At 40.8% G+C, this 19,519-nt stretch overlaps 1 protein-coding gene across 1 annotated transcript in view; it reads left to right on the top strand.

Annotated features, from left to right (window-relative positions):
* Window positions 1–10,096, top strand: part of MTX2 (metaxin 2) — a gene marked incomplete at its 5' end in the record, with an annotated part of 30,913 nt that extends 20,817 nt beyond the window's left edge. Inside the window, 7 exons of the mRNA XM_010569312.1 lie at window positions 1,481–1,553; window positions 4,649–4,725; window positions 5,485–5,577; window positions 6,298–6,336; window positions 6,746–6,871; window positions 7,522–7,598; window positions 9,587–10,096. Coding sequence (XP_010567614.1) covers window positions 1,481–1,553; window positions 4,649–4,725; window positions 5,485–5,577; window positions 6,298–6,336; window positions 6,746–6,871; window positions 7,522–7,598; window positions 9,587–9,797 — 696 coding nt within the window. The remainder of the gene's footprint in view (window positions 1–1,480; window positions 1,554–4,648; window positions 4,726–5,484; window positions 5,578–6,297; window positions 6,337–6,745; window positions 6,872–7,521; window positions 7,599–9,586) is intronic.
* Between the last annotated feature and the right edge of the window lie 9,423 nt (window positions 10,097–19,519).

Raw genomic sequence — 19,519 nt, 5'->3', positions numbered from 1 at the left:
AAATGGCCCCCCCCCCCCCCCCAAGTTAGAGTTAGGCTGAGGAAATCAAAAGATGTAGAAACCCAGGTTTCTGGTGGATTTTGCAGAGTCTCCACAGTTCTGAGGCAGGCTCTTCTCAGCTGTAATCAATGTCTTGTGTAACAGCTTGTGACCATAGTTCCTTGCTTTAAATTGGGATTTGGATTTGAGTTAGGTCATCTAAACCTGCAAGAGCCAAATGTTGTAATAGACTGTGCAGTTCTTGTATTTGGTTGGAAAAGGACCAAAGCTTTTTCTCCCTGGATTGGGTTAGGGTTTGGGAATAGAGGACTTGGAAGAGCGCAGGGGAGAGGAGAGGGGCTGTTTGGGTTATTTTTGTTTGCCTGACGGATACTACAGAAGCCACAAAGCTAGGAACAGGGCTAATGCCAGTGTTAGTTCATGCCTTACAGTCTCATTTAGTGCAGAGGTGAGCAATCTCAAGGTTAAGGTTTAGGTTACCTTGATGTCTGTGATGGGGGTCTGAGCATCTAAAGCTGTGAGAGTGCAGTTTACTGCCAGATCCTGTGATCCGAAGAGCTTGGAGGAGGCTTATGTAGAAAGTGCCGTGTTACAGCAGCATTTTTCTTCATGGTGGTAGCCTTCTTGGTGTAGGCTTTTTTCACCTCAAGCCACTGTGGATAAATAGGTATGATTTTGGAATCTGGAATTGTGACCTGTCTAATTGCAAAGACAAAATGAGTAATAGGACTTAGCTGAGTTGTGAGAGACTCTAGAGGGTAAGAGGTTCCTTATTTGCCACGTTCTGTTCAAATTGCTAGTATTTTTCTTGATATTTTGGTATGTCAACAGAAGTGCACTAAGGATTTTGTGGTGATGGCAGGTGCTGACAAAAATTGGTATCCTACTGAGAATGCTTTGAATCTAAGGTTACAGATAGAAAGAAACAGTAAATGGATCACTTAGGGTCCCCATGATTCACATAAAGATAATAAATACTTCCTACCAAAGCAGGCTTGTGCTCTTATAGTCTCATAGAGCAAAACTTCTGGCAGCTATTGTAAATATAATGTGGGAAGGTGCTATATGTGTTTGCCATGTTAAACAACATGAACTTGGTTAGCCAGCTTTAGCCAGAAGAAGTAAGTACTATGACTTTCAGGAGGGGCAAAATGTCACTTGATTTTGTACAGCCACAGCACTAATTACATCTGTCAGATATTGCTTCTTTGCTTGTCTTGAAAAAACAGTAAAAATAGGTGACACTTCATTAGAAGAATTCTAGTCAATGACTGGATGATAAACAGTTGTCGAAGGGAGTTAAAATCCCCTTGTTTTTCTTTTACCTACCCTTCTTTCTTCCTAAAAGCAGTATGCAAGGAGCTATACTTCATAAGCATGTGCTAGCAACTAGCAAAAACATAGTCAAATGTATTGAGAAGAATGCATTTGTTTGTCACTGGTGTATTAATGCTTTTAAAATGCGACTCTTTGTTTCCAGGCCTTTTTGCAAATGTGCAATCTGCCAATCCGGGTGGTTTGCAGGGCAAATGCCGAGTACATGTCCCCATCTGGTAAGTGTGGTCTTCATTTAAATTACTATGTTATACCTCCATTTTGATACCATGGCAACTATGCCTTGTCTGGCTGATAACAGTCAGTCAGTGCTACTGTGTGTGGGTTTCCTTCCCCCCTCCTCTCCAGTGCAGTTTCTCCTCTGCAAACAATTAAAAGAGTCAAATGCAAAGTAATGTTGGCACAATGTGTAACCATGCCTGTGAATGCAGTACCTATATAAAGTGTTCAGACAGTTCAAATGCCTGGTGGAAACCTTCTCTCAAATGCCTGAGAGTGGTTGTGTCCTGAAGCAGAAAGACGTATGTTTCCAAAAGTGGCTTTATTCTGCATCCAGGGAATATTCCAGTGAATGCTGTTATATTTTCCCATTGCTGGGGTGAGACAACACCGGAGAAAGATTATCTTTTGTTACCCAGTCTGGAAGATGGTTGCCAGGATATTTTTACAGGAGAAGACTGAAGGGTGCATTGTCACTGTTAAGGGTGACAGGTGATTTTACATCTTCCTCTGATCCATGAGACTGTCTGGAAAAAAATCCAAACCCACCAACAATAAATGAAGTGTTAGAAGGGTACAGACCCTGCCTTTTGCTGGAGATGACTGGTTGCCTAAAAACATCCAGAGGCCAGCTTCAGAAGGTTGCCTAAAAGTTAGAATTGCTGAATGCAGGGCACAAAAGTCTGGCAATCCTTGCACTCCTGTCCCAGATTTTTGTTGTATGAGCAGGTACTTATTTACCGATTACCTGGCTCTGGCTGATGACTGCCGCATGGAAGAGCCTGTCAGTATATGTCTGCCAGCTGTATGGGTGCTGTTGCTGCTACTGATATTTTGGTCAAAGCAGTGGAATTATGCTGTTTTTTAAAAAAAACCAAGTTGCTTGGCAGCAGTGAAAAAAAATGGCAAAATATGGAGGTATATAAATTGTTCGTTAGTAAATAAAGGTAGCTTTGAAATGCTGAATCCAAGCACAGAGGAGCATCTTGCATGTGCAGGTGTAGGACTGGTGGTAGTTGCATGCTCTCACTTATCTGTCACTCGCACCCCATGTCCACACTTGCTGGCATCTGATATTGTAATTAGGGTCTGAACACTTCCTCCTTCTGCTGAAAACAAGGAGCACAAGAGGGAAAATTATACTGCTTCAATTTTAAATGTAAGTAGAAATACATGTATTCTTTTTGCCCTTACTTCTGGAGTCCTTATTACTTTTATTCACTTGCCCCTTTTTCTTTCTTTTTATTGGTTCTTTAATGACAATTCAGACAAGGTTTTCATTTGTTCCCTTCTCTCCCTCCCCACCACCCTCTGTCTCACAGCAGCAGCAGACAAAGATCTGCATCTCATCATTTTGGGGAGAAGGTTATTTATCTCACAGTCGCAATGACAAAACACATTTTGAGGGAGTCAAAAGTATTATATCAAAGGATTGTCTTGGTGTGTGAAGTACAGTCTGACTGAAACCACTGAATTTGCAGCACAGAGGTCTGCATTTGCTTTCACAACATGCAGTGTGTGGATGCAGATGAAGCCTTTGTTGGTGTGATGCACTTCATTTATTACCCTTAGGCTAATCGAGCCAGTGAGAAGTGAATCTCATGATAAAAACCATGACTGAATCTGCTGTTAGCATGAACAGTTTTTGAGCTAGGCCAAACAGTAAGGTTTTTGTGTTTCAGTGAAAAGAGTGAATGTATTGCTAATAACATATTTGGAGTCAGGCAGGTACTAATCTTGCTCTTTGGGCTGTCTATTGAGAGCAGAGTTTGCCCACAGCAAGAGGCGGGAAGGTAAAAGGGTGCCGTGCCCCACTGCACTGGGCAGGCTTATTTACAGCCTTTGGGCTTGAGGACGTTTTCAGTAATACAAAACATCCAGCATTTATCTCCATTTTATGCATTGTTTCAATCATGTAAATAATCCTAAAAGTTTTAGTCTTAAATATAAGGTTGATGTTTGTCAGTTGCACTTGGATGAAGATTTGTAGGACAGGCAACCTGGTTAGGGTCGTTTGGAGCAGGAGCCCTCAGCTTCACACATTGTCAGCGTGTGACACGTTGGGAAAAGGGGCTACAGCAACTTCTGTCATGCATCACGGCTTGCCGTGTGTACCAGGGCTTCCTCTTGTGTCTCTGCCTGCCTTAAAGCTTTGGCTTAGTTCTGCACGTAAGAAAAGTTACTAAGCAGAGCAGGTGGTGTGTACAGACTCGGGAGCCCTTCGCACTCCCACAAATTACACCAGTGACACAGCCATTTCCCAGTCTTTTGAGGACTGGCAGTTTTTAGCCCTGCCCCATGCTGGACCCTCAGGGCTCAGCTTCATAGACTGAATGTTGAGCCTTACTAGTATTAAGCTTTAACCCCACCTTGCTTCTGTGATGATGAAGAAGCCCCTTCCCCCTCCCAGCCCCCCAGATCGTGAAGCTGTTGGTCTCATACCGAGAACCTCTTCCTGGCCCTGGGACCATGGGGGCTCGAAAATGCCAGCTCACAACTAGAGAGTGAAGACTGGGGCAGCCAACAGGAGCTGGGTGGCCCAGTCGTTGGAAATCTGAAGGACTGGAGGAGGGAGAGTCAAGACCCTGCCTTGCTGAGTGTGCATTTGCACTTCCCCTGCTTGCTTTCTTGGGCACAGTGCCACATCTCCCATCATCCTTTCAGCAGCCCTTTCCCCACCAGTGGGTTAGAAAGGAGGGTGGGAATGCGTTGTGTCGTAAAACTTGCCAAGGGCTCTGTCTGCTTTCCTGGGATTTCCCAGCTGTACTTCAGAGAAACATTGAATTAAGTCTTTCCAGCAAAGCAAAATCCATTATTAAAATACAGGTTGATAGATCTCACTCTCTAACTTTGAAATACACAATTGCAAGTATTGCATGTAGAAGAGGTTCAAGAGGAGGAAGATCAGGAGGAAGATGTCTGTTAGTACAAACCTTCACTGGGTGAGCTATGTATGTTAGAGCTTTACCTATGCTCATTTGAAAAAAAACACTGATGTTCAGGTGTACCTGCAATATTTAATTGCTTTGAAAATTGTAGATGATGTTTTACAGGTATAAAAAGCTCTTACTAAAATACATTTCTCATTTTACAGGCAAAGTACCCTTTATTCACGTGGGAAATCAAGTAGTATCTGAACTTGGGCCCATAGTCCAGTTTGTAAAGGCCAAGGTAATAGTACATTGTTTTCATCAATTAGTGAATAGCACGTTAATCCTGCTTAGCATTGTGCTGATTTGGTGTACTCTTCTGGAATGTTACTTAATTTGTTAAAACAGCGTAGGAAGCTGGTGCCATTTTAAAAGAAAGATATCCTAGAATAGGAGTTTGCTGAGATGGAAATGTTTTTCTTTGTCATTTACTCAAATTCTGGAAGTAAATTCTACGCAGGATAGCTGCATACCAGTGCCAGTGTCAGACTGTTTTTCTATGTGCGCTGTCTCTGGGTCTCAGAACTCTTAAACCCAGAACTGACTGGTTTAAATCCTGAAGTGTCAGATACTGTTCAAATTTGCCTTTGCTTCTCTATGCCCCCAACCCTCCTCTATATTTAAAAAAAATACTGTCTTCTTACTGAGCAGTTGATAAACCTGTATCACAGATGTAAATTTGTGTTTATTTCTTGCCACAGGGATACACTAACCAGAAGGCTGTGTGCTCAAACTGTGTTCATCTATAACTGATAATAGTCTACATTTGTTGTGGATTAGCTATGTTATGTTATGATGATTTCTTTTTAATTCTAAAGGACACTTTATGTAGAAATTTCATATGTAATTTGTTACTGAACTATGTAAGAGATCAGGATCTGAGCCAAAGCTCATTGACTTCAGAGGTCCTTGGGTCAGGCATTGCTGAATATTCCAATATCCTTTCTTATATGTGTGTCTTTTTTTTCTTTTTTTTTTTTTTTTTCTTTTCCCCCATTAGGGCCATTCTCTCAGTGATGGGTTGGATGAAGTCCAAAAAGCCGAGATGAAAGCTTATATGGAATTAGTCAATAATATGCTCTTGACAGCAGAGGTACAGCAAACCGTAGTAACTCCACACACTTACATAAGTGACTATAGGCAAGAAAGCTTTAGGATTTTTCCCCGTATTGGAAATACTGTTTGTTCTTAGATTAGGTCGTCAACTTTTGAGGTGAAAGGAGGCAGGAGTAAATTCTTTGTATGCTATGGATTGCTTGCTGAAATGTTCCTGTAGATGCGAGCCACGCGCATGATTCCCCTCACCTAACTGAAGTATGTCACGTAGCTGTAGAAGTAACTGACTGGAAAATGCCAGTGGTTCTGGGGATCCTACCCTAGCCCACAGCTGGCCAGGCACCCTGCTGTCACCTTCTACAGTGTGTGTGCTCATGTGCCTAGTGGGAGGCTGGGATCCCCAGCGGTTCATGTCCGTGGCCAGTTAACGTGACGCAATCCCGGTGTGGGAGCAGTGCTGGAAATGCTGGTGAGCTGCAGGTGGCTGAGGAGCTGAGGGCTGGTAACCTGTGTGCTGAGTTGTGGGCAGCGGGAGTGGGCCTTTGGTCTCAGCTTGGTCCTGGTGCTGGCGAAGTAAGGACTAGCAACTGGGCTTTGCCTTCCAGTTTTAATTTCTTTTCTACATTCAGAGGTCTAACAGGAGGAATGAAATGGAAACTTAATCTAATATAGAAAAGAAAATTCTACTAGTGAGAAATTATTGTCTCTGTATTCTCCTTTATTAGGAAGTTTTAGTAAGTGTTCTTTCTGTTCCTAGCTCTATCTCCAATGGTGTGATGATGTTACAGTAGAGGAGGTGAGTGGTTCTGCAGCATTTATCTTAATTAAAATTTAATGAGAAAACACTTTTGCTCACAGTTGCAAGTCCCTACTCATAAATGAAACATTGAGGTTTATACCATTAATGATACAGTCTTTTCACTTTAATTTCACTTGCATATACATTTTAGGGAAGTTGTGTCATTACTGGAGGTAGCCGACTGCAGGATAGATATGGGTTTTGTATATGTTTCTGAAGTAATAGTTTTAAATGGTTATGCTGCAAACTATAAATTCTGCACAAATAATTACAGCGTATCACACAACTCCCTTTCTTTTTACAGCTCCCTTTCTGATAGAAATATTTGAATATTAGCTATTTTGTGCATGGAGATACCTGTATTTTCTTATATGATAACACAGTACCTTTCTGTTTCTAAACAAAGATTACTCACCCGAGGTATGGCTCCCCTTACCCATGGCCTCTTAACCGCATTTTGTCCTATCAGAAGCAATGGGAGGTAAGGCGAAAGATGAAAGCCATTGGATGGGCTGGAAAGACGCTTGAACAGGTCAGTATGAAAAGTGAAGCTTATTTCTTTACCCTGTTTTAGTTTTACTTTTTTTTTTTTTTAAAAGGCCTTGGAGATTAACACTTTTTTGAAACAGATGTAGTAAAAAATATATTCTGTACTTAAAACATTATCTGGAGTCAGGTATTTGCCTTTAGCAGCAATAAATCTTAAATTATGTGCAACCTGATGGGGTGGGAGGAAGGATGTTTCACCATGAGTGTACATCTCTGGTGATGTTAGTTTAGGCCGTAGTCCTGAAAATAGGTTGTAAGTTACAGCCCCCACTTCTTGTATGGCGTTAATAGGCAAGCTTTGCAAGGCTTCCTTTGTCAGAGGTCTTAAAAAAAAAAAAAAAAAAAAAAAAAAAAAAGTCAGTTTTGAGGTACAAGTTAGTACCTTTCATTAAGCTAAGTTATAAACGTTATGGGAAGCACTTAATCAGAATTGCCTTACATCAAATGTTAGATTAAGTAACACTTAGCTACCTGCCTACTGTGTAGGTTTGACTGACTTTAACAGCTTTTCATGTTCCAACATTGTATGTTCCTTGTTCCCACTGTCAGTGCAAATAGAGTAAGGAGGCTATTTTTTGCAATGTTGGTATTTCCTGCCAATATGAATCTTTTATCTCTTGTGTGCTTTGATAGGTGCTTGAAGATGTAGATCAGTGTTGTCAGGCTCTCTCCCAGAGATTAGGAACACAACCATATTTCTTCAATAAGCAGTAAGTTACTCTTTACTGAAATATTACATCCAGGAATGTGAGATATAGATATGTATCCACATATATTTATATATGGAAAACTGTTTTATTTTAATGCTACATGATTAGTTGTAGAAATACAAAAGTGTGACTGGAATATAAACATGAAATTTCAGAAATAAGTAATTAAAGGGTTTAAAAGGAAAGTTTCTGTAAATTTCCGTTAGTTGTTTTTTCTATTTGTGATTTAGTTTTACTCCTGCTTGTCTTCTCTACAGAGTCTACCACAACTTACATAGGCACCTTACAGGTACACCTTTATACAGTTAGTTTCTTACTAAAAATGATACATTTAAAGCTTTACTTGTATTTCTGGGGTAACATTCTCTACTAGGTAGAGGGGAGTGAATGTATGTTTTGCTGTCCTGACCAGGACAGCTTGTCTTGCCCTTCTTAACACCAGGGGCAGTTCTGAACGAACAGAATTAGCATGAGGAGGGTGCCTGTGAATTGTAAGAACTGGGGGAGAAGCTAGCCTTGTATCAACAAAGGATCAGTTGCAAAGTGAGAACTAGGATTCACATTCCTAGGGGAGAAAAAAGGAACAATCTGGCCTTTATGGGATGTCCTTTGCTTTCACCAGTTTCTTCCAATTGCAAAATGCTTTTTTCTTTTTTTTTCTCTACAATAATTCAATATTTTTGAAATGTTATGGATTTAAATAACATCACATTAGCTCCCTCGTGTCTCCTGTGCATAGATCAGACTAGAAATGCTCAGATCTGGACTTCAGTTAGCTACATTTGGACAGGGAGACATCTTCAAAAGACAGCATGTGATCTTGGTTACTTTTCTGCATGTGTCTTTGCCAAGTTGAGACTAGGCAGGTAGTGTAAATTGAGTGGATACAGAAATATGCTTTACAGAAGACAAGTTTGAATTGCATCTTCTCAAATTGTTCTTAAACATAGTATCTCCTAAATTTTCTTTCTATATTTGTAAAGAATTGCAGCTTGGGGATTTTGTTTTTGTTGTTTGTTAACCAGGCTTTCTTTGTACAGTTTCAACCTTTAAAGTTTTTAGCTCTGAAATATTACTGTGAAAGTATGTGTTCTTAGTCCAGTATTTTTCAGTCTGTGACTTCTGGGAGCCTGTAGGAGGTAAATAAGAAAAGCAGCCTGTTGCTGACAGATTTAAGTTTGTTATACGAGGGTCCACATCTCCACTGGAGAGTTCTTAGTGATCCACAAATAAAGGCAAAAAAAATATCTGTTAGAAAACCCTCATGCTTGAACATGAGTAAAGAAGGACTATTAAGTTATTAATGTATTTGAAAAAAAAAATTATTTGCACATGGGCTACTTACATACAAAGGTCCAAGATGACAATTCAGAAGGCTTGTACCTAAAATAAGGTAGGACTGAAAACTTTCAATAGACCACTGTTTCCCAAAGTACCCATTTTCTTCTGTGTAGTCCCCTTTAGTCCCCTTTCAAATGGATGTTTCCAGCTGCTGTCATCCTGGAGCTCCTTTTCTTACTGGTTGAATAGTTTCTGACTATTGAAAAGCACAAAAAAGGGAATAGGGGTTTTATGCTTCCCCCCCCCTTATTTTTTTTTTTCTTTGTGAGATAATAGCTGGGGTTTTTTTGTATACATCTGTAGAGGAAAAAGAAAACCCCCTAAAAGACCTGATAAGCATTTGCCCTTGTTACAGAACTAAAAGGTGGAGCATGGTTTGATATTGGATCAGTAACTCTGCCTGATCTAAGAAGTGTTACTTCCACATTTCCAAGCTACCAAAGGCAAAGAAAGATGCCATACTGAGAACTAGCAGTATGCTTATATATTCTTTAAACAGTTCTCATGCATTTGGCAAGTTCAGTGTTGCCTGATGTCTTCCCAATTCTTAAGACTGCATGGCTATCTAAAAGTTATTCACAACAGCAGGGTTTTTCTTGATCAGGATTTGCCTTCTAAAATACCTGTTCTTTTTTCTGTTTTTACAGACCAACTGAATTAGATGCTCTGGTATTTGGACATCTGTTCACAATCCTTACTACTCAACTAACCACTGATGAACTCTCTGAAAAAGTGAAAAACTACAGTAATCTCACAGCCTTTTGTCGGCGAATAGAGCAGCAGTACTTTGAAGGTCATGATAAAGACAGCTCTACAACTGTTGCAGCCCGATCTGCTAAGAGGTCCTTACTGAGATAAGCGTGTTGTTTGGTGGTTGGGGTGGATTGCGTTTCAGTTTTGGGTTTTGTTGTTAAATGAATTGATTTTGAGGATGGAGACGTGTGTTAGCTTTTTGAAGCTGCCAAATCATTCTGGAGCAAGAAAAAACTCTAAATGCAGTTTTTGTGTTGTAGAATATACTGTGCACGTTTAACCTGAAACGACTGCATGGGCACTTCCATTTTAATAACCCGTACACCACTTACTCTAAAGTGACCTTGGAAAAATATTGTATCTGTATTAAAAAAAATAAAATACTTTAAAAAGTTTCTCTCTGATCTTTTTAAATGCTTTTCTTACGAAGCTTTATGTCTATGTAATTAATGTCTACATAGTTAACAAGTGGGATCCTGTTGGCAGGATACCTGGAAGACAGTTGTATGGTAAACTAGTTAGAATTATTAAGCTGAGAATGAAAAGACTCATTAGAGTTCTTAGGTTTGCCTGCCTCAGCCAAAATTCATTCAGAAATTGGGTGACAAAAATGTCTTGGAGCTCTGCAGCACACAAGTGATATGATTTTATTCAGTCAGTTCTTATCTTGTGTCAGAGTAGCTCTTGGCTGTCATTACTACTTGTGTGTGTCCTGCCTTTGCTTTTATTTCTTGTTCACCTTTGGTTTTTGGATTTACATTTTTTTTTCTTCCTATGATTCCCCAGTTTTAATACTCATTCCTACTGCAGGGGACCACTCTTGTCAGCTCGACTGGAAAATGGAGCTGAATTTTTACTGCCTGCTTTTTGATACAGGAGTCTACTGTAGTCAAATCCACATAAGTATCAATGTGTAAGGGGGTCTTGGCCTTTTATCAAATCACTCTTTGCCAGGAGAGGAAAATTGTTCTTGTCCTGCATTTCAGTCTTAAAATTTCACAGATGTATGTTGGATACCTTTTCAAACTAAACCCCATCAATTCTTGACTGCTTAGTGACAATTTCTGCTACCAAAGCGGTCAGGAGCTGAGAACCCAGATACTTCTTTTGAACTTGCTTTTCTGCATTAATGCAACTTCTGGAAAAACTGGAGAAGAACTTGTTGTGGTTTTTTTCTTAGTTTGGAGAGAATACTATGATACACTACTTTGAGAGAAAAAACACTCTCCAGTAGTCTCTAAAGCTAGCAGTGCCATGGTGACGGGGAAATCCTGTGTGAAAAGAGCAATTAAACTTGCCTTTTACCTCCTGCTATTTACAGAGCACCATTCATGAGTAAAGATTTTAACCTAGCTTCTGTGGTTTTGGCAGTTCTGCTACCAGTAGACTGAACTACAGGAGTAATTTACTTAACAGATTTCCAAACCCACCTATGCACAGGCATTAACTTATGTGCAGTCTGAAAATATGCAAGTGGGCATGTATTCCTCCTCTTTCAAGGCTACACTGGCTGTTAGCCACCTTGTAACCAAATTTCAGCAATTGCTTTGAAACAGCATTAAATTAAACCATGTTTTTATATTTTGGCAAGGTTTCCTTGAGGTAGAGCAAGCACTGGTAATACACCACTTTAGATGCTGAATAGCTAGTTATTGCAAGTTTTGTGTGGTTAAAATATAGGATAAGTTCAGAGGATAAAAAACCCCAAACCACTGAGGTAGCCATATGCATTAAGCCACTTTGAATGTCTGATCTAGAAAATATACTGAAATGCTGTGGAAGTGGTTTGGCAAAAGATACTGATCTGTTACAAAGTTTGTGTAAATCCACCTGAGCTACTCAGACTGCACTTAAGGATACAGAGAGAGGCAAATTACACAGTTTTCAATATTGGAAGTGAGAGGACAAGCAGAGACTGAGCTCTGGAAGCTAAACTAAAGAGTTTCTGAAAGTTTAACTTTGATAACTTAATTAGTAAAACAAAATTTAAAATGGGAAAAACCATTCCTTACTTCCTTGACTGAAGAGCGTACTTTCTATATGGCATGTTTGCCACAGGGCAGGTTTGTAGTTCAGGCTGCACCTCATTCTAGGCAATATATAAACTTAAAACTACAAGGAAAATCTTGGCTTTGCTACCAGTGTTGAAAATAGCTATTAAAGTCCTAGGCAAAGGACATACTTTGTACTTCCTAAATACAAGAAACCATTATGATTTTTTAAAATGACATTGCTAGCATGGCTAGAGCTACAGAGCGGACTGAGCTGAGCACAGAGGACCGAAGCTCATAAGCCGTGCTATAACTCTGGGAAGCTGCAATCCTGTAAAGGACACTGATACTGATTGCTCCTGAAATGCTGTGGACAGTTCAAGAAAAAGAATGAAAAGCTGAAACAAGACCAGCAATAGAGCCAGTTAAAGGTGGAAAAAACCAACCAAACCCAATCCAAACCCAATAACCTTTCAAGCAAGGGAGTTGAGCAAGTCAACCAACCTGCCTTATCCAGGCCAAGTAAAGAGGGCTTTCTATCGGTCTGAGTGGCCCTCTAGAAGACAGGGCTGTACAGGTGCAGTCTGTGAGAATTTTACTGTTGCGTTGTGTGTTTTTCTGGAAGATCTCGCATGACTGAAGCGCAACTGGTGCACCAGAGGCAGGAATCAGGCCAGGAAGGCCTATGGTCTGTTTCATGTAGCAGGACAGTGTGGATGATGATTTTCTTTCCTAGCTTTTCAAGCTCAAAAATCCCAAGCTCCCAGAGGCTATTTTGGGTGAAGAAAGCAGACAGCTGGAACTTCTGAAGTTTCCCAAAATTAAGACAAAAATTAGGTTTCTAACAGAAAGAATGTCAGGAGCAGCTGCACCACGGCTTAACGTATATCCTCTGAATATGCCCCACCAGGAACTGTAGGAGGCACTCAACCAAAACAGTGCACAAAGTCATAAAAGCACTCATAACTACAAGTGAATAGACATTACTGAGCCTGAACAATGTATAAATCACTTGCCCATGGTGGTTTGCTTCTCACAGCCTTTTTGTTCCACAAATTAATAGGTTCATACGGAGATGCTCAAGTTGAACTAAATGCTAGTTGGAAAGTAGCAGATGCTTCCCTTGCCTGATGGAGCTAAAACGATTGGGAGAGTCCTGGTGAAAACAGGACTGCTCCTCCATTCCCAAGACGCTTCTTTGGGCATGTGGAAAGGACTAATCTTGCTCAGCATAGGCCGTGCTCAGCACAGTTACCTGGTTGTGTCCTTGCTGGATTTTGGTGTCTCCTCCTATCAAAAACATGTGGTGCCAATTCCAGACATTGTGGAGATCTTGTTCACCTGACAAGCACAGCATCGTATGCATAGCTAAACCGTGGATCCCATGTACCCCGTGGAACTGTGTGTACAGCATGGAAAATGGAGCAAGCATCCTGCTCCACCACAGGCTGTGGCAAACCAGCTTGTGACTTGAAAGTTGCCAGGATTTCAGCCACAGGCTAGTTTATAGTATTGGAGCATTGTTTCCAGCTGACAGCCCTTCCTGAGCCCCTGGTTTTCCTGTCCCTCTCTGAAGAAAGCTCTCCTTGACCTCCGGAGTCTCCGATGCTACATTTTATGATGTTGTGATGAGATTTCAAGACAGACATGTGAAGGAGCTTCGGTGGTAGCAGCTTTTGCTAGGATCTATCACTCTTCGCATATCAGTTAGTAAAAATTATAGTATTGAGTGGTGTTAATGAGATATTAATCTGCTATTTTCTCTGCCTTTTATTTCCCCTCCTCCCCAAGGAAAGAAAAATAACCTGGCAATCTCCTGCTTCTCAAATGTACTTAAAGCTCAGTGTTGTGGAAAAAAAGAGCCCAGCACAGACCTGCACATGGAGAATGCTGCTGAGCTGCACTTAATGATGCCTCTTAGGATCAGCTGTGCTGCTAGAAAACGCTTCATTTCCTGTGGCTTGCTTTCTTTGCAAGCAGAGTGCAGCTCCAATGGCTCTCACAACAATTAGCACCCACTTGTTCTGCAGGTTTGAAGTTTTTTGCATTAGTCAGGTTGAGAAATTCATGGTATTAATCATGACTGAAGTTGTTATTTATCACCTGCTGGGTGAGAAATAATAATTTTGGCACTACTGGGGCAGCAGGCCAGAAGTACCAAATTAAGTAAAACATCTAAACACTAGCAAGGATCATTTCTCTGATTAATGAATTGTTACAAAGAAAAAGTGCTACTTGTTATCTGATCTTAGGATAAAAGTAGGAGTTGGAACTAGAAAGCATTAGCGAAGTCAGGCTATACCCTGATGTAGTTTGAAACTTTCCTGGCTGATCTCTCTTCTGTCATTCACAAACTGCTGACATGCACTCATCTGCATCAGAGGTTTGCAATACTTGGCTCACGCCCCCAGCGCCAGCTTTCTAAAAAAGTAGCATTTGGCAGGGAGCTGAAGGGCCATTGTGTAATCGCCTCCAAAGAAACGTTGAAATGACTTTAACTTTCTAGGGCTTGTCTAGGCTGGAAGGTTTTGCCATAGGAACAGTTACCAACCTGGCAAAACACCATTATGTGAAGGCAATAATAGGGCTGCAGGAAACAAAATCAGCGACATCAATAGAATTAAGTTTGCACCCAGGTAACTGTATCCATACTGGGACCATTAGTCACCTACAGGATTAAGAGCCCAGAAATTCCAGCCACCTGATCATAAGTATTTCACATGTAAATACAAAAAGGGCTGGCCTATACCGAAGCGGTTACGTTGAAATGAGGTCTGTGTGTGCTGTTACAACCCTAAGCCACCAAAGTCACTGGGACATACCACATCCCTCTCCACTATGGAGAGCTGAGAGCATAGCAATGCCCACAGAGACGCTATTTTGTGGCTTCCTACATGAGATGTAAAACCTGACTGTTAGCCTTGAGTATGGTCGAAGAACTCAGCCCGGGAAAGAAGTGCCAGCACTGAAAGCAAGCAGAAAATTTGGGTGCAATTTTGTTTGCTTGCTGAGGCTTACAAATATAAACAGTGAGAGTTTGAGAGACCCTTTTTAGCTCCAACTAATTCATCTGCTTGAAAGAAGGCACAGGCTTTTTCCATAGAGAGCATCAACCATTCTCATCTGTTGCTGCAGACTTCAAGTTTGGTACTAGTTGAGGTGAAGAACTTCCCACTGTTGACACAGATGAACTGCCCCTGCTGACATCTGTGGCAGCCAAAGTAACTCCTGTCCACCAAGCCACTGTGCCCAGAGGCTGACTTGGAATAGTGAGCTGACATGAGAGGTCAACATGAACTCATGCCTCTCCTGTTTGGCTTAATGCTGACAGTAACCCAGTTTGTCAATAAAGACATTTTTGTAAGCAAGCTTTATGTCACATAAATACTCTCTCATCTAGAGGTTTTTTTTTTTAACCTAAAAGTTTATTCTGCATTTAAGAAGAAAATTTGAGATCTTGAAGATGTAGGGCATGATGGTCACCTTCCCTACAAGCACTGCTCAGATCATCAGTCTTCCAGGGTTTGTGACCTCAGTTCAGTGACAATGAATTGAAACAAGAATGAAAAGGGTGATCGTTCATAGAATATAAAAGCAGCAGCAAAGGGCTTGTTGCAAACAGCAGCCTATCTTCCTAGGCTAAGCAGGCAGCCATCAGAGGGTATCTGAATGAACCTTGTTGCAGGGGCTGTGGGGAGGAACCAGTGCAGCTTAGCCATGACAAATTCTGTAGAGCTGGGGAAGAAGACCGGCCATCACCCAGCTGGTCTGGTCAAACTATGGCATGACCCAGCCCCCAGAGCATCTTCCTCTCCAGGTTTGTCTTCTCTCAGTATGAATTTACACTTTCTACCACTTCTTCCTGCCAAAGATTTGCCAGCAGCAAGTCCACCTCCCTAGTCATACATCTCAGGTTGTCTCTGTCATCCTCTCATGTCTGGTGACATCTCTTCTTTGTCTACTTTTAGCTACAAAGTAAAATTCTGGCCTGGTTTTCTCAACTTTGAAGCTATCTGTTGCTGGTCACACCATTCTCTCACTGCAGTTTTGTCACTGATGCACAGGATTATTGCCTGAGATTAACTTGTGAAAATTATCCTTCATCTCTCAGATGTTATCACTTGGACTGTTAGATTAAGAGCTGCCCACTTTCCTTTCTTGTCAAGACAATAAAAACTTCCCTTTAGGTCCACTGCTGTTTCTAGCTTGAATCCGGTAAACTCCTTTCTAAAATTCCTTTGCAGTTCTTGTCAGCTCCTTCCCTCAGAAGTGCGTAGCATCTTGATCTATGATGCCTCCTAGCCAAGAATTATATAGCTGAGATTACTGACTATCTCCAAGATCTCTTTCATTTGCAGCTTTAAGTCTGTGTTGTGGCACGTTTAAGGAACCAGTTGATGAAGATCAGTAGTTTGGGGGCATTATGGGAAGGGTGCGTTTTTATCTACTTAAATAAACTTCTCTCCAGCGTATTTTGTCGTAGGTTATAACATTTTTGTAAAAGGCAGGTAGATTTCTGCATGTGTGTGTAAAGATCACAGACCTGCCTCTGACTTGTGTGTTACGTGCAAGCACTAGTGCAAAGGTCTTGCTGTTATGCCAAAACACACTTGTAGCAAAGCCTAAAAACACTGCTGTGGAAACCGCTGCCCGTCATCTGATGGAAATGCTTTTGACACACACAGGACAGCTCCTGCAGGCCTGTTTCTATGGAGGCACTTTCATTTGGTTCAGTGCATCTTCCTGAGGCGCGTCCTGCTGCCCCTTCTCCCTGACACCCTTTCGTGATCCCCCTGCCTTTGCTGCCGCTTCAGTGTCTTCCTGCACTAGGAAAAGGAAGGGGCTCACCCTTAGGAAAGGTTTTCACGCCTGCGGACTGCATTCCTCCCTCTGCTTTGAAAGAGATTTCTTGTGCCAGTAAAATCACTTTAGCGTGAACAGAGAAACCAGGATGCTTTCTAGGATTTGTTTAGGTAGAGAGAAACATCCTGCAAGCCTACCACCTTCTGCTCCATGTATCCATAGTGAGTCCAAATGCTACTGCCGCAGGAAACACATTGTGTTTCCATAAGCTATGATGCCTAAAATGTGCTTTTCTAACTGACTAATCACAAGCAATTCCAATAACAAGTTAATTAATTATTTTTTTAAGTTTCACAAAATTCGATGTTGGAAAAATGGAAAGTAACATTTAAACTCATTTTGATAATGCAGTTGTCTCAAAATTTGTTGGCATTTTTGTATTATAGTACAAAAAAATTATCTATGTAGTAATAAAGTGTGATTTACTGAAAGCAGGCTGAGAAAAGCTTGGAAGGGCAAGGAGCAGATTCCTCACTCCTGAGGGGGTTAAAAGTGCAAAACACTTAAATGAGGCTTCCAAAAGAGGAAAAACTGGTAGCAATAAGAGAAGAGAGTTCCCTTTCAATCCTTAAATCAGCTCAGTGATTTTCTCAGCATATTGTCCTCCTCACTGCAGTGAATTGGAGCCATCTCTTGCACCGAAGCCAACAGAAGTTGTTTGATGCATCCCATTTGAAACATCACTGATCTGCAATCAAAGGAGTGATTTCTAGCCAAAGGTTATGAAATACTTGGCAAACTTATCCAAGTGGATGAGTCAGACAGAAAAACCTGCCTGACAGAAGAGTAAGTCAAACCACAGCAGTTGCAAGTAATTTGTCCCAAATGTGAGCAGGGCAAAATCTAGAGCAGGAGGCTGGAGGCTGGTTTCCCAGCTCCACGCTCCAACCACTGCACTGCACTCTTTGCTGCTTTTTTAACCACAATTGAATATCACCCTTCAAAGGCATTTCTTGGTAGTAATAAATGAACCATCAAAACCTAAACAAAGAACCCAGCAGTTGAGATGATGCAACCTAACAAATAGAAATGACTAAGATTGCCTTGTCCTCTGCTTATTTCCAAAAGAATAAAGCCCAGGTCACTTATAAAGCCTTCCTCCTTCCCCTCTCCTTTACAGGCCCTTGGGAGTCACCCAGGAGACGGCACCACTTTCCTCTGCTTCCCCATTTTTAAAATATATTCATTCCAGTTTTCAAATTGCTATTTTGTAGTGCTAAATCTCTACCCACACTAATTTCTCCAGGTCAGAATCTGACCCTGATTTGAACAAAATCTGGAGTCAAATATTCACACCAGAATGCTTTTGCCTTGCTGCATGTCAGATGCCATCTCCCTGCAAATGTTTCACACACCTTGGAGTGCAGCTTGTGGAACTGATGAGGTGAAGAGCACTGCAGAGCAGCTCTGTGCTGGTAATCACAGGACTGAAGAAACACATACATCATCTGCCACATAGGTTGGCATTTCAAGTAAAAAACCTTCACAATGTGTAAGATGTTGGACAAATGATGGCCATATGCATGTTTGTCTCTGCGCAGATGTCTTTGCATTCTCAGCTAGGAAAAAGCTGAGGTAGGCTTTTTTTGCTGACAGTTTAATATTAGTGACACAGTTTATGTCCTCTGCAAAAACAATAATGGAGGATAAGGTGACATAATTTATTTGCAAATCGTTTGACATATGCAGGGCATTGTCCTTGCAATAATCACCATCAGTCTGTCAGTTTAAGACATGAACTGTGCCACTGCCATTTTATATCATTGTGTTAAGCTTTCACATGTAATTTTACAGATTTGTTCTTTGGAGAACACTGCAACACAAATCAAATTGTATTATGTTTAGTCATATGTTGTGCTGAGCACCTCCCTGCAATTAGGGGCGGGAGGAGATGAGGAGCAAACAAACAGTCCTAGATAAGAGGCAGCTGCTCAAAAGTTAGGATATTTCCTAGATACCATTACTCAACTTTCGTGGTCATTATTCAAGGCAAGAGGAATTATTTAAATTCATGCTAACATCAGTTGCTGGCTGCATGAATAAAGTGAGCACTGGAAAGTACCATACTGACAGATCAGTTTAAAACACCCTTGTCTGTTTTGTTTCTCCATAACAGTCAGGCACAACATTTGATTCTTATAAATAATGTGGGTTTTTTCTAAAGTAAATATACTGATTTCTTTTCAACTCACAAAAGACCCTTTCAAGACCAGGTAGGTGCCTGTAGTATTAACTCTGCTTTCCATAGACATGCAGAATGGTTCTGGAATAGCAATGAACTCAGCATTGTCTCTTTTATTCCAGGCAAATTAATTCCTGTGGTATAGTTTAATAAAGACCTAAAGTTGACCGCTTATTTTTAGTCTCTTTTTTTTAAAAAATTTGAACCGCAGATAAGTATGGGAGTCATTCACAGGTGTATTCAGTGCCAGATACCTTATATTAACTGTTTGAGAAATGTATTAGTATGTAAGTGTTTTAATTGGTAAAGGAGTCAGTAGGAAATACTGTAATATACATTCTGGAGTATCAGATTTCAGTGACTTTTTACTATATTTTGAATAGAGAAACATGATTTGTTTTCCCCTGGGAAAGTTCCCCACATTCAGTTGTCAGCAGAACAGAATCTTTCTGCTTCCAGTGAGCCCTTAAACTAGAAAGATTTATTGCACTTACACCCTTGAAAGAACATATCTTTTTCTTTGAAGGCAGCCATTATCACCATCCCATTTTATATCTTTTCTGATAAGTGCAGGCAGTAAAGCAGATAAACTCCTTGCATACCAATTAAAGACACATGCACACTAAGACGCTGTATACTGTCAGAGATGCTCAGAGTAATATTCTTCCTAGCACAGTAGATATATCTAAGGAGTTTGACTTTTATTATTCTCAGCTTTACACCTCTGACATTTCTAAAAACATGGAGGAAATTAATGAATTCTCACCCAAGACTCCATTGTCTAATCTTGC

The sequence above is a fragment of the Haliaeetus leucocephalus genome, unplaced genomic scaffold (genome assembly GCF_000737465.1).
Source record: "Haliaeetus leucocephalus isolate CR32 unplaced genomic scaffold, Haliaeetus_leucocephalus-4.0 Scaffold1, whole genome shotgun sequence".
Classification (NCBI taxonomy): Eukaryota; Metazoa; Chordata; class Aves; order Accipitriformes; family Accipitridae; genus Haliaeetus; species Haliaeetus leucocephalus.
This window is presented reverse-complemented; position numbering and strand designations above follow the sequence as displayed.